The 15,700-nt window shown below is 36.9% G+C and overlaps 1 protein-coding gene across 4 annotated transcripts in view; it reads right to left on the bottom strand.

The window, feature by feature from the left end:
- The window catches only part of megf11 (multiple EGF-like-domains 11), a 128,691-nt gene that overhangs the window by 30,683 nt on the left and 82,308 nt on the right, over positions 1-15,700 (bottom strand). For all 4 annotated transcript variants that reach the window (XM_087796635.1, XM_087796636.1, XM_087796637.1 and 1 more), the window contains 4 exons: positions 11,336-11,456; positions 9,385-9,548; positions 9,204-9,306; positions 3,370-3,516 (listed from right to left, as the gene is read on the bottom strand). In XM_087796635.1, the coding sequence (XP_087652761.1) occupies positions 3,370-3,516; positions 9,204-9,306; positions 9,385-9,548; positions 11,336-11,456 (535 nt within the window). The remainder of the gene's footprint in view (positions 1-3,369; positions 3,517-9,203; positions 9,307-9,384; positions 9,549-11,335; positions 11,457-15,700) is intronic.

Raw genomic sequence — 15,700 nt, 5'->3', positions numbered from 1 at the left:
GGATGTCAGTGGCTCATCGCTCTCAGTCTGGTTCTCGGAAGGTTTTGTCCTGCGCAACAGATTCAACATTAAATGTTTGAATGAGATCATTGGCGCAGTGTGGCCCGTGGGCCACTTTGAGCCCTCTGATTTTATTTATTCGGCCCCTCATGACATCATCGTAAAACTATAAGAGCATACAATTGTTATTATTTTAATTTTTTAAACACTATTTCAACTCTAAATATGACCATTTCTTACCAGTTGACATCATTTTGACAAAATATACAGCAAAAGTTCTTTAACCTCATTTAAAAAAACATTTAGAAAATGTTAAAATATATAATTATATACAAATACTCTAGCTATATTTTGTTAAGCATTTTCCATTTTTCCATACTTTTTCTCGTTATATAAATTAAAAAGAAATTTGGTAAAATATAAAGGAAAATTAATTTTAATCTAAGATAAAGAAAACATATAGAAAATGTTAAAATATATAACTACCAACATTTTAGATTTTTTTTTTTGCATTTTAACTCTTTTTCCTACTTTTTCTTGGCATATAAACTCTACAATTACTATATTATGATAAAACTATAATTATAATAAAACTCATAGGAACATTTATTTAGTTAAATAAACAAAAAAAAAACATATAGAACATTGCTCAAATGTTTTTACATACCAAAATGAGCATTTTATCTTTTTCTTCAAATTTTTTATTTGTCATATGAAATCAAAAATAATTTTGATAAAATGGATAGGAAAAGTGCTTTAACTTTAAGTAAAAAAATAAAAAAATAAAATATTAAAATATACAATTACTCAATATTCAAGCTTTATTTTATTTATCATCTTAACTTTTTTTTCCCTCATTTTTCTTTGTCCTATAAACTCAAAATAATTTTTATAAAGTATATAATAAAAGTGATTCAACCTAAAATAAAATAAAAAAATATATAGAAAATGTGAAAATATATAACTATATTTTAGATTTATTTTATGTAGCATTTTAACTTTTCTTCCTACTTTTTATTCGTCATAAAAACTCTATTATTTTGATAAAATATATAGGAAAAGGGATTTCACCTAAAATAAATAAACAAAATACCCTGTGTTTAACCCTAAAAGTGTTTTTCTAAACTCTACTTAAGAGATGAGTTGGTGTGCATCTTGATATAAACTCAAAATGATGCTTGAGGTTTCGCCTCCGTGGATTTCTCTTCTAATCAGCGAGCTCATCACTCGAGGGCGACTTCACAAAGACCCCATTCGGATACAGGGGACGTCGCTCCCCGCGAGCTCGCCCTCTGATGAGTGGCGGGTGAAGTCTGAGCGTCTCCCACAGAGAGCTGCTTGCTAAGGACAGGTCTGTGATGTACGTGTTTGGACGCAAGAGAGAGAGACAGACTGTTGGTATGTCGCTCAGAGCCCTCTGGGGGAAAAACACTTTGATTTAGAAGGGAAGTAATGGAGTGAACTGAGGTAACTTTGATTGACAAATAAGTGGCTCAAGCTCTTTACCTCCATTCTATAGGTGAGACCAATGTCAAGATGTGGTGTTTCTTGGTTTCTTTATGACAAATCAGAAAATAGCTGGTTGAAGTTTTTGACATTTAAATGAACCTACAGTTAATTATTATAACAATGTATTTAAATCTTAATACATTAAAAGCTATTTCTAATATCCCTCATTTCTGTTTCAGTTTATATTTACAGTTAATATGTGTGCCCTATTTCTCATTAATATAATTGCCTTTTAATTTAGTTTACTATAATTTATATGAAACATGTTAAGCAAACAAACAAATAAATTAAAGCACTTTAATTATCCTTTTTTATGCTTTTTTACCATAAAATTCTGATGAAATAATAATTACTCATCTTTTAGCTTTTGTATCAATTATTCAGTTTTGTAAACACGTTCAACAAGTTTAGTAAAAGATAAAACTTTTCTTCATGAGAGTTGATGACATATCAACAACAGACAAATATACACAAAATAAACACTTCATTTTAACAATTATCTTTCTTTTTAGTTGTTGCTTGATTTCCTCATATCCTTTTTTCTCAGGGTCAAGGTGACCCAGAGGCCCGAAAACCAATGTGTTTGTGGTATCCCTTGTGTTCACCTTAACCCAGAGATAACACAAGGGATACCACAAGCACATTCAATTTTGGGACTTCGGGAAACATTGACCTTGACCTTGACAGGGTTTGGAAGGAAGGAGGATTTCCTGCCCATTGGTTTTCTGTTTTTAAATAAAGTACTGTCAACTTTGTTGTTGTAAGAAATCATTTTTATCTTATTTTAGTTAAAATTTTATTTGGTTGTCTTTTTCAATAGAGCTTCTTGTGTTATACTCATTAATTTTACTAGTTAAAAGGTTTATTTATTGTGTAAACTTGACTGAAACAAGTTTTTGACGTGTCAAGAGTCACAGGTAATGTAACATCACCGGAAATACCATTTTATTTTAAAACAAATTAATTAAATTTTATTTTAGGTTAAGATGTATTCCCATGTAACAGTTTTAATTAAATGTTTTGTTATTCCCAGATGTCGGAATGCTGGGTTTTCAAGTGGTCTGAGGGGAAAACAACTGGAAGTTAAAATAAGCATTTTGTACAACACAATATAGAAATTTAATTCAAGCAGTTATTACATGGTAATTAATAGAGGTGTTTTTTGATAATAATCTGATGATATGATGCGTATCACGATTCAGGCACAACAATTATATACATTACAACTGATACTGAAGGATATATTTGTAGTATTGTCCTGACAAACTGCTTTTATTGTTTTTGAAACTAAAATACATCTAAACATCAGCTTTAAGAGCTGCTGGAGTCAACTGTATCTTCTCGTCCTCAGTCATCGCCCGGAATTCGTGTTATTATCTTGATCTTTAAAGTATGTACTTATTTTTGAGTATTGTTTTGATTGTTTAAGCGCTTTGTGACCCTGGTCTCGAAAAGCGCTATATAAATAAATATTACTTACTTACTTACTTACTTATTTATTCCTTTAGCTGCGAAGGACGTAACAACTTAGCCATCTAGCGGCCAGAAGTTTAATTGCAGCTCTAAAATTAATTCATTAAATTCATGTTAATTGTAAATTATTTTTATTTTTAAGACGCTTCATTGAACTTTAAAACATATAAGAACCAGGCTAAATAATAAAATATGATTTGAAGTTAAAAAAAAGACAGTACTGTTGAAAATTCATACAGTATTGTAAGAATAATTGTCCTGATTTATATCGATATTTTTTATGCCGTTAGACAGTAATTACAGTTTCTGATGCAAAAGCCTAAATGCATCAAGATGAGAAAAACCAAAGAAATGGGTCTCACTATTAGAAAAATCAAAAGCACTTACTTCTCTTGCAAGAGGTTCCTCTGTAGCCAGGTGCACACACACATGTTCCGTCTTCTGGCGAGCAGGATCCACCGTTCTGACAGGAGCAGCTGACGGAACAGTTGGGTCCCCAGAAGCCTTGTTGGCATACATTATCGCAGTGGATTCCTACGGGCACATTACAATGATACATATTCAGAGGCTGCAGACTAAGAAGGCAGAGATTGATATGCTGGAAGTGTTCTAAATGGCCCGCCATCTGCAAAAGCACATCGCCACACGGCAGCTTTCACCGCGTCAGATCACTGAGGATCAGAACAGGGTTATTTACTCCTCATGGGTCCGGGATGGATTTTTTTTTTTTTTTTTTTTTTTTTTAGACCCAAAAGAAAAGCTGCAGCTCGCAGTGTTGAGTTCATCCTTTCAGTTTCTTTTTCCTGCAAATGTATTTTACTTCTGATCTTGCAGGGGGCGCCGTGCCAGAGTGTTGATTAACAAGGTTGTGTCTCCAGAGGGGTCGAGCTTGTCTTCCATTCTCTTTCAGCTCAGCCCAACTAGCGAGGAAAAAAAAAAAAGTACTCATCACAAGAGCAGTCTGGAAGTGTCCCTGTGTGTTTGGAGTGCATCCATCCAGCAGAGTCTGGTGTTGGAGCACCAGGCTCACAATTATGTGATTGGCTTTTCTTTGAAAAAAAAAAAGAAAAAAAAGAATGGAGTTGTCACATGAAACTGTTCGAGGAAGGAAATCACACACTTCAGGTCTTCGCTCACACAAACTTCCCTATGGATCCTCATTTCAAATTTCCTTTGAGAGAGAATATCTGAGAATGGAGCGGCCATTAAAGCAGGGATAAGAGCAGTAGCTTTGAATTAAACCTGGGCTGAACTCGGGGGACCGACGCTCTATGTGCTAACCAGCCACCTTCAGGGGAGGAAGGAATCGCAAAAAAAGGAAGTGTTTTCGGCGCCGATTTAGTCAGAGTGCCCAAACAAGGTCATCAAAAGACAGGCAAGACTCGCACCGAGCGTTTGAGGATCTACCGAGTCTGGCGTAAAAAAAAGAAAAACAGAGAGTGAGAAAGAATGCGGAATGATTTTCCAGTCTAATGGCGACAAACAGAGAAGATGCCTCCTGAGCGAGGAGAAGAAAGTCTCTTCAAAAGAAGGTTGTTTTTTTTTTTCTTTTGCCAGAGGTCTCACTGGCCAATTTGTTCAAAGTGAGCACAGCAAAGCAAACCTGCCTCACACGTTCTCTTCAAGAGCATCTAAACACACCTTTCAATGGACTACAATCCTAGCAGCATGAAAGTGAGATTCCTATTGAATCGTGGTTCCATGATCGCAAAGTGTCGCCGTGTCAGGGAAATATCAAACATTTTAAAGCTGCGGTTAATAGACACACTTTAAATAAAAAAAACATTTTTTTGAGTTTACACATGATTGAGGTTTTTTTTTACACATTTTTTCTGTCTGCTTTTAACAGTTCGTTCTAAAAATTGTACTTGTAAATACGTGTAAATACTTGAAAAGCGTCATCATGGTAACAGTATTGTGGCAAATTCAAGAGGTTAGAAAGGGAGTCAACTGGACTCTGTTGAGTTTCTAGGAAGACGAGGAACTTCTTCTGTTCCTATACCGGCTCCTAACTAAATAAATAGCTAAATGTGGACAAAACTTAAACTCTGGTTATTGCTCCTGATGATAAGGTTCCAGGGTTGAGTCAGTACTTGGGTGACTTAGGTCAGTCTGTCAAACTGAGCCTGAGAAACCTGGGTGTTGTATTTGATAAAGACATGTCTCTAGTACAACACTGCAGAAAACTGACCAGAAACTGTTTCCTTCAACTGAGAAAAATCTCTAAACTTAGGAAAATGATGTCGGAACATGATCTGGAGTTTATAATCCATGCGTTTGTTTCTTCTCGTCTGGACTATTGTAACGGTTTGTTTTCATGTCTAAACAAGAAGGATCTGTCTCGTCTGTAGTTAATACAAAACTCTGCAGCGAGAATTCTGACCGCTCTAGTAGAAGAACTCACATTTCTCCGATCCTTAAAACTCTTCACTGGCTTCCAGTTTCTTTCAGGATCAACTTTAAAATTCTGGTTCTTACTTTCAGATCTATTCATGGTCAGGCTCCTCCTTACATCACTGATCTGATCCAGCCTTACACCCCAGCTCGGGCTCTGAGGTCTGTGATGTCAGAATCTACTGATGGTTCCTCGCACACGGTTTAGGACCAGAGGAGAGAAATCTTTTCAGGCTGTTGCTCCTAAGCTTTGGAACGATCTTCCTCTCTCTTTGCGCTTGATGGATCTACTGACTCCTTTAAGAAACATCTTAGGATGTTTCTATTTGTTCAGGCTTTTCCTTGATTTTCTGGAACTCCTGTGTTGTTCTCAGTATTATCTTGATCTTTAAAGTATATACTTGAATATTGTTTTGATTATTTAAGTGCTTTGTGACCCTGTTCTGGAAAAGTGCTATACAAATAAAAATGACTTACTTACTTACTTAACCCGAGCTCGGATGAGGAACGAAACGTCTTCCTTGAAACTCTACACAGTCCAGTTGACTCACTTTAGAACCTCTTGGATAACATGGATAAATGAGAACCTTCATGGACAGACTTTAATGCCTTTTCTTTAGTGAATTTAGAATTATTAGGATAAGAATATCTCGCTTATGTGTTAAAAAAAACCCCCATTAATTTGAAGTTGGTGTATGAATTTGGTGTTGTTGTTCAATTAAGAATGAAAAAACTAAACTAAAACAAAGACAGTTTTTTAAATATAATTTTTACAATGTTTGTATTTCAATATCCTCTATGTTATGTCTTATTTAGTTTCTTCGATCTTTGAGATCCGGACGTTCTATCGTGTTTTGGTTTTCACTGGCTTCAAAGTGGGAGTTACCTTTGGATCCCATTTTGGTGTGGTAGAAATCTCTGAACATGTCCAGCTTCAAACAACTCCTTGAAAACATCTGTTTTGATTCAACGCAGCCGTTGTGACGGTAACGGCAACTTTGAAGGCGGCGGAAAAAACTTCCAGATCACAGACATCAAACAAATGAAAACTGCCCGTGGCCGATATTTTAAGTTTCCCTTATGTGACTTGTATTAATAAACAGGGTATTAAAAACTAATCTATTTAAGTTTTCGTTATAAACTGCTAATAACTACTGATTGTTTAACGTTTTTTTTTCGTTCTTAACTCTCCTCACCTTCACCAAGACACATCTCCATCTCTACACTTTAGTCCATGTTTACTTAAAATCTCTCAGAGCCGCAGTCGAGATATTATCAACCACTTATCTGAAATATGTTCACCACAGAAACTTCTAGAGGATAATTTAACAGACCACCTGAAGAAAGAGAAAAATCAACGGCGGTGTCCAGGGATCCAGAAAGCAGACGAAACATTTACCAAACACCTTCAGCCTGAACACAAAGAGCAGCAGAGTTTTCTCATTGAATCTTCAAAAAAACATTTGGAGTTCCTCAATTATGTGTGGCTTGCTTTCATTTTCATGACTTAAGTTTGTTTATCAGCCTCCAAGTCTTGCACCCCGGTGACTCAATTACAGCTGACAGATGGTCCCGACCCGAGCAGGATTCAGAGCATGAGAGACCAGTTTCGCCAGGTCCACTCTTGCAGATAATAAAACCACGTTGTCTCCCAGAATAAGTGCCTGAAGCTCCGGTGGCGGAATGGAGCCTGGACCGCTGGGAGCTTCACAGCCTTGACCTTTTCTTGCTGATTCCACCCCCCCCCCCACCTCCTCCCTTTCCCTTGGAGTGCCGACCCGCACCCGGATTCACGGAGCAAGTTGTCCTCGACATGCCTCCTGAATCTGACATTCGGAAGGTGCCGCCTCATTTCTGAGCATAAGGAAACCTTGCCGTGACATTCACACTTCAGCACCGTGAATGACAAGAAGCGGCGAGTTGACATGTGTCAGGAGTGGGCTTGAGGGAGAAAAACAAGAGCTGGAATTCAAGAAGATAGCCAAACAAGCAACCGGCATGTCTCGTCTACGTCGAGCGCTGTCAGACCCTCAACCTCGCTTGTCTGTTCCAATACGGGGGGGGGGGCTGAATCCATCACCCCTTGTCTTGGTACAAAATCATCTCGTGATTTGATCATCTTTGAGATGAAATAGAATGAGATAATAATTGTGTCGGAAATAAGAAATTCGTTTTTAATCAGCAACAAAGAATGAATGCAGTGGTTCCCTAACCCAGGTCTGGTGTGTGGGGACATTTGTCCACAAAAAAAGAACAATATTTAATCACTGTTCTATTTATTCTTATTGTGTAAAAGGTGTTTTGTTTGAAAAAAAAACTCTGAAATAACATTAGTCTGTGATTCTTGACACATCAAGATGATCATTTGAGAAAAGTTTGCTTGAAATTAACTAATATATACTATAATAATATTACTAATACTAATACTAATATATAATAATCATAAACTAATAGAAATAATTGAACTATAACCTCTATATTATTTATTTGTACCATTTTTATCTGAAGGTCGGTTTGTAAATATTATGAAGAGTTTATACTATCAAAAAAGATTTGGGGACTTAAGATCTAACTGTGATAAACTTAAGGTAATGTTGTAAAAAAAAAAAAAAAACGTTTTTTCCTTGATTCATAATATAGTAGTTATTTAATTCCACACAGTTTTTAAAAAAAATAATTGTTCCATAATAAAATATCTATACTTCAACCTCCCCGAGTCTGATGTGTTTTCTTTTCTTTATGGAATACAAAAACGAATCAACTTTGTATTGAAGCAGAAAAATTTCTCTTGACATTTTTGGTATAAATAAGTAAGTAAGCAATTTTTATTTGTATAGCGCTTTTCAAGACCAGGGTCACAAAGACAAATATATATATAACAAAGACAATCATTGTTTGTATTTCTTCTTTTACTAAAGCCTATTGGAAAGAAAGACTTTTAAATGGAGATGTTATGTTATTGCTACTGGAGAAGTCTCTTGCTGACATCCCTGCCATTGTATTTTCACTAAAGATGTTGTGATATCTTTACAAGATAATCTGTCCCTAAATGTGGCTTTGAGAAATAAACAGTTTCGGTCTAATCGGAAGACAGTAATGATGGGTTGATCAGCAACACTGTAGAACAATGTACTTAATAAAACTATTGTTTATTCAAACAGAAGAATCACTGCAAGTGGAAAAACAATCTAACTCAAGATAACAATGGAAAAAAGACAATCATTTTTTAATTTTGGAAATGAAATAGTAATAATTAATTCAAAAACAAATTAATTTGGTTAAAAAGTATGTGATACATTTTATATGTTTTTTGTCTGGTGTTTTCTGGGTAATAAGAATTCCAATAGTAAGATTAGCTCAACTTCTCTTGACATTTAGTTTATAACTAAGACTATGATTATCTTTATTTCTTATCTGACATATCATGCATTATTGAACCACAGACTTCATTGTACATAATTGGTCATTTAGGAAAAAGTGTTTTTAGCTGCTGTAGAAGTCTTTCGCTGATATTGGAAATCTACGTCGTTGTTACTAAGTTTGACTTTCAAAAAGAAAGAAAAAAAAAAAGGATTGTTGACAGCAAAAGAATACATCAAATATTTCTCGATGGTGAACTTTTTGTTTTGCCCATAAAACGAAGAGAATTGAGTTGCTTGTCTACACCCAAAACCCTCATTAACTTTTCAACCAACGACTTCATCGGCTCATCAATAGAACATTTGAATCAATGTCTTCTCCTCATGAAGCATTCAGGACGCGTTCATTCGGAGACTACGGGAATGTATTTACTAAACATGCGCATGTAGAGGAAGACCAGAACCCACCAGTCCAGCCAGGGTAGCACCGGCAGTAGCCGCTCACCGGGTCGCAGCCGTTAGCGTGTCCGCAGTCGCAGCGTTCCCGACACTCCAGTCCATACGTGCCGTCCTGAGATTGACGGGGAAAGATTATAATGACACCGACACCAAGATTAAGTTCGTCACAGTGTTTTTTTTAAAGTCTTACAGGACACGACTCTTCGCAGTGCCGACCCCTCCACCCGGGCGAACACGTGCACATGCCGTCCACCGGGTCACAAGCCGCTCCGTTCGCACAGAGGCAGGACTGATTACAGTTCAGGCCCCAAGTTCCACTCGAGCAGAGGAGAGAGCAGTCGACGCCCTGCCAGCCTGTGGAGAGACAGACGTGCACATCTTTATTTAAACACCAGGCTGGACCTGTGGTGAGAAAGGTTACAGTGGCCCAGAACTTCTAATCAGAGTTTTCCTAGAGTTACTTTCCACCCCCTGCTGAGTGAAGAGTGTACTTGACTCTCACCGTTGCTGGGATGACAGCGTTCAAAGTTTACAAGAGAATCTCACTAGTTCAATATGTCGCTAAGCATCCACAGAGGGAATCTCAGGAGTTCAAACCATTTTTAAACATCATTTGCTCTTTATTTGAAACTCAAACTTACAAAAAAATACCCAAAAATGTTAAGTATTTTAGGTTGGTTATTTCACTGAAGCTGGTACTGTTACAGACTAGTTCAAATTATTCAAAAATAAAATGTCTTTCACTTCACATAAAATAAATATGTATATATATATATAGAGAGAGAGAGAGAGAGAGAGAGAGAGAGAGAGAGAGAGAGAGAGAGAGAGAGAGAGAGAGAGAGAGAGAGAGAGAGAGAGACATATATCAAGATTCAAGAGCTGTTTTTTTCGCCAGTACATATTGGTAAACATTAGTGGAATTTTTCGTGGCTGTGGACAACTCAGGCTTTTCGACTTTTCTTTCTTAACTTTTTTCAATCATGTTAAGGTTCTTTGTTTCTTCGTCAAGTATTTGTTTTGACTTATTCGCCATTTACAACTCATGGTATATATTTTGGCCACTTAAGAAAAATTAGGCAAGAAGAATACATTCAGGAGCCAAAAAGAGTTAACTGATCATTAAATATGTTGTGGCTAGTCTGCTTGAGACCTTGGCTCATGCAGGAGTTTTTCACTTAAAGAAACACTGCCTTTGTAATACCCAGAATATAAAAGTGCACACAAGACTGTTAGACAGATCTTGATTTATGTTTGTATACTATATATATTGTACAAACAAACAAACAAAATATTGCATGAATATAAATTGGTAAGAAAACAAACGTGTTCTTCTTCTCTTAATAATATAAAACTTTTTCCAAAGCAGAATCAAATTTGACCTTCATAATGTGAATTATTTTGATTTGTATTTGTTACACATTTGATTGCTTACGGCTAATGCTAAGAAATGCTAATGTTAGCCATTTCCCCATTAGACACCTACATGGTACTTATCTATTAATGTGAAATATATTTACTGCTTTTAAAATTCAAATTGTACTTGAACGTCATCAGTGGTCCGCATTTTAGCTAAACCCTGATACAAAGTATTAATATTTATATACAGGGGAATCAATACAGTATTTTGCGATATATTGTGATACTTCAGGAAGAAGGATATTTATAGTATTGTTGAGTACTTGACTACGGTGTTGCAGAATTTACAGACCACATGACTCTTGAAGGAGTCGTAACTGCTTTCATTTGTTTTTAAACCAAAATATGTCCAAACATCAGCTTTAAAAGATGCTGGAGTATCCTCTTGTCCTCAGTCATCACTTGTTCCATGTTCCCTTAGCAGTGGAGCACGTAATGACGGCTGGAAGTTTAATTGCAACACTAAAATGAACAAACGTCGTGAATTTTTGGATTTTCTTTGTAGATAAAAACATCTATATAAAAAAAAGAAAGAATTTTAAAAACAACCAAACCATGAAAAACAATATCGCAATGCAATGTAACGGTATTTTCTCACACACTTTTTCTATGAAGTCTAGATTTTGCTGTAGACCTGCTGGCTTGTATCTATGAGCATTACCCGTGTCTTAAATTGTGCTGGAGTGGCTCCTGAGGACCTTTAAATAGAGTCATGGAGACTGTACCTTCCCTGCAGGTGCACGAGCCGTCAGCAGGGGAGCAGGATGCATGGTTGTGGCAGGAGCAGGTGGACATGCAGCTCGGCCCGTACAGACCGGGAGGACACTCAGTCGCGCAGTCCTCGCCCTGTAGAGAAAGAAAGGTAACGCCAAAGTCATCAGACAAAGCATCGGCGTGAAAAGCGCTGACTCAGACCCTCCTTAAAATAGAAAATAGGAGACAACGGAGGCTGACTGCACCGCTGAGCTGGATTTAATATGTATGCCATTACACATATTCTTATTTGCTGTGAATAAAATCAGGTGCGCTATCAAGCTAAACAGATTAAAACTATCGTCGGGTAACTAGAGTTCACTCCGAGTCATCGACTCACTCTTCCCGGTTACCGTGTTGATATTCTGAAAGCAGCTTCTCTTATCTGCTGCAAACTGGAAACACTCCATCTATCATGCTCAAGCTTTTCTCTTCCCTCTGTTTACCTCAGATACTGCTGCTCACTCTTTCCACTCTCCACTTCTTCCAAGAGCTTTAGCTGAAAAAGTACATTCGTTCACGCTTTTATTTGTTTGTTTTGTGTGCTTCATTTTCAATAAATATGCTTCGTTGGCCTGCGCTAACTGGATTAGCTCACATACCGACATGAGGAAACAGGGGAAGAAACTTGCTGGAGGGTCTGTAGTTTCAAACCTAGACATGGAGAAACTAAGGTTCGCTGGTCATTCATGACCTTTTAAGCCTTTTTATTTTACACGAAGGACTTCACTGACATACAGTAGGTCCTTAACTAACAGTTGGCCACTGTAGCTGAGCTTTTATTGAAGAAAAACATAGTCTTTGAAAGCCTCTTGGGCCTCGAGCACACCACGCCGCAACAAAGGGAAAGTAGCTACTGACACACCAAACTCGCTCCACTTGACTATGTATGAACATCATGCACTGCACCTTAATTACAGTCTTAGCCGTCACTCATAAAAGCAGCCTTAGACTTTAAACAAACTTTAAAAGATCGATCCAGAATGTCGGTTCACTGTTATTCCTTTCTTCAACTGCACAGGATCACCAACATTATTATGTTTCCTCTAATATTAATCAGTATTCATTTAATTGGTATGTGAAATCTTTGGACAAAAAAGATGCACAAAAAAAAGGTGTTTAATGTCTAATAAGGCAAGACAACTTTATCTAAAGTATTGTGCCAGAATAAGTCTTTATGTGTGTGGTTTGGATCTTGTCCATTTCCAAGAGCAGGGTCTTAAACTTGCAGCCCACGGCCAAGTTGTGCCACAAAATATGATATATCCTCTGGCCCTTCTGCGTAGACCACTCCATCTTTGCACACCATTGTATGGTTAAGGAATAAATGGCTTCACTATACCAATAAATGCAATTATGTTTAACGATTCATATTTAAATTTAAATGTCCCAATAGACGCAAAAATCGGTATTAAATACAAAATAAAAATACATTTCTGACAATAATTTTAAAGCAATTTGAAACTCTTCACAACTGTTTAATTCACTCAAAATTCCATCAGTTTCTACTCACCCGTGTGTCGACTAAGGGCTGGAATTATTTTCAGAGTAATCTGTTACTTTTTTGAGTTATGGCACAAAGTTGTTATTTCAGGGTCAAGGTGACCCGAAGGCCCACAATTATTATTATTATTATTATTGTTTTACGCTTTATGTGTTATTGGCTTCCAGTAATACATATTCAGTGGTGGAGGTGGTTCACCTTGACCCTGAGATAACACAAGGGATACCACAAACACTTTTGTTTTGGGCCTTGGGGTCACTTCGAGCCTGTGATAACACAATGGTTAAATGTGTCTTTTTTGGATGAAGATGAAGACAATTGAGCATCAGTCACTCCATCAAAATGGACATATATTTTTGTCTAACTCTGAAAATAAGTCCAACCCATAGTTGACATGAGGGTTAGTGGAAAATGAGTGACATGTTTGGTGAACAATCACAGAAGAATGAACCTCTGGTGAAGCCGCACACCAACTTAAGTTTGAAACCCCTGTCATAGAGTAATAAGTGGATCGTGGAGTTTACTCTTTGCTACTTTTTAAAGCTCAAAAACGTTTGCAACCGTTTTCAATGTCACATTAGCCCACAGAGACACTGGGTAGACTAACTGACCTCAGCAAAGACTCTGGACTTCCTCAGACCCACATTACGACTCTATACGTCCCACAACATCATTCCCTAATGCCTATTATTACAACCCAATGGTGAACAGAACAACAACCACTAAAAGGTAGAAGCTTGTATAACTTTATTGGTTTCTTTATGATTAGATTCCTAACTGTGTATATTAAACGTGGTAAACATCAGAGAGGGAAATAAATGATGAACCCATTTACCATGCACAATATCCTAATTTCACAAAGAAATTTCCCAAGGAATCAATAAGTTTATCCATCTATGTATCTAAGTATATTTTTAGATGTATCTGTTGATGTATCTGTTGACGTTTTTATGTATCCATTGATGTATCTATCTATCTATCTGTCAATGGATCTATCAATTAATCTAGTTATCTATTTATCAATTTATAACCTGTATCTATGTATCTATGTATCTAGCTATGTATCTGTCTATGTATCAATGTATCCATCGACATATCAATGTATATAACTTATGTATACTATAATTGTATGTATCTATGTATGAATCTAAGCATCTATATATGTATCTATGTATCTGTCTATGTATCTATTTTCTGTATCTACAGGTATGTATCTATATCTATGCATCCATCTACATATGTATCTATGTATCTATCTATGTATCTGTCTATGTATCTATTTACTGTATTTGTGTACTATATCTATGTATGTATCTATGTACTATATCTATGTATGTATCTATGTATCCATTGATGTATCTATCTATGTCTCCATCGATGTATATGTCTATGTATCTATGTATATACATTAGCTCTATATCTATACATCTATGCATATATGTTTGTCTTTATGTATCTATCAATGTATCTGTATTAAGTAAGTAAGTAGGTAAGTAATAGTTATTTGTAAAGCGCAGGGGCACAAAACGCTTTAACAATCAAAAACAATACACAGTTAAAATATATAGTATAAAAGGCCAAGACACATAAGACAAACACAGTGACAGGAGTCCCAGAAAATCAGTGAAAAGCCTGCACAAATGACTTTGATGTTTCTTGAAGGAGTCAGTAGATCATCAAACACAGAGGGAGAAGCTTAGGAGCAACAGCCTGGAAGTATTTCTCTCCTCTGGTCCGGAAGCGTTTTCAGGAACCATCAGTAGATTCAGATCCACAGACCTCAGAGCCTAAGCTATGTACTATATCTATGTGTGTATCTATGTATTTATCAATGTATCTATGTACTATATCTTTGAATGTATCTATGCATTAATCGATGTATCTGTCTATGTATCAATCGATGTCTATGTATCTATGTATCTATGTATGGACTGTATCTATCTATGTACTGTATCTATCTATGTATCCATGTATCTATAAATGTACCAATGTATCTATCAATATATGTTACTTCAGCCAAGGAGGTTTAAGGGTCATTGATCTGTCGGCAAAATGAACCCAAGAACAAATTTGAATTGTATTTTTGTCAGGAAATGTTGATCATGTCACAAGAAACATTTCTCTGAAGTTGAACATTTCGTCTCTCTCTGAACTAGCTGTTCTTGCCTTTGCATGCAGTGTGTTGTGAGAGAGTTCCAGAGCGCAACTGATGTCGCCGGCTCATTTAAACTAATGGGGGCCAAAACAGTTTCACGAAAATGATACTTCTTCTTAGTGTAAGGAGAGGTGGGGGGTGCTCCACAAGTGAGGTACGATCCTTATAGCACTGTGTTCCCTCGTCATTCAGAACTAGCAAACAGAATGTTGGGAGGAAGAAAATGATCCTTACAATATGAACTAGCCTGAACCAACTATTACAGAGAACCCCAATGAAGAAGACATCCCAAAGGCACATGGTTAAGGCACGAGGACATTAGGGTGAGCTATCCGCTAAAGGACACCGTGTACCTTTCAGCTGCCCTCCCTGTCCCGCTATCATTAAACCGCCTCTGCTTTAAAAGAGCCCACCTTAACTCCCCCACGTCCTTCCCAGCGCCGAAGATCACAGCCGGTCCATGGATCCTCACGCCCGCCCTTCTAGACGCTGTCTTGAGTGACAGGTGACACAATGATTTAGCGTTCCAATTAGCGGCCCAGAGGAAGTCTTGAGTGGCTCTTGCTTCTCCCGGCTGAGCACTGGGGGACTGCTCGCTGCTCACTGCTCTCATTATCATTTTGAACTCAGTTTAAACATGAGGCAGAAGGAGATGTGCCAGTGGACGCCAGGGGCTGA

The sequence above is a fragment of the Callionymus lyra genome, chromosome 8, assembly GCF_982586985.1.
Source record: "Callionymus lyra chromosome 8, fCalLyr1.hap1.1, whole genome shotgun sequence".
In the NCBI taxonomy this organism is placed as follows: Eukaryota; Metazoa; Chordata; class Actinopteri; order Syngnathiformes; family Callionymidae; genus Callionymus; species Callionymus lyra.
This window is presented reverse-complemented; position numbering and strand designations above follow the sequence as displayed.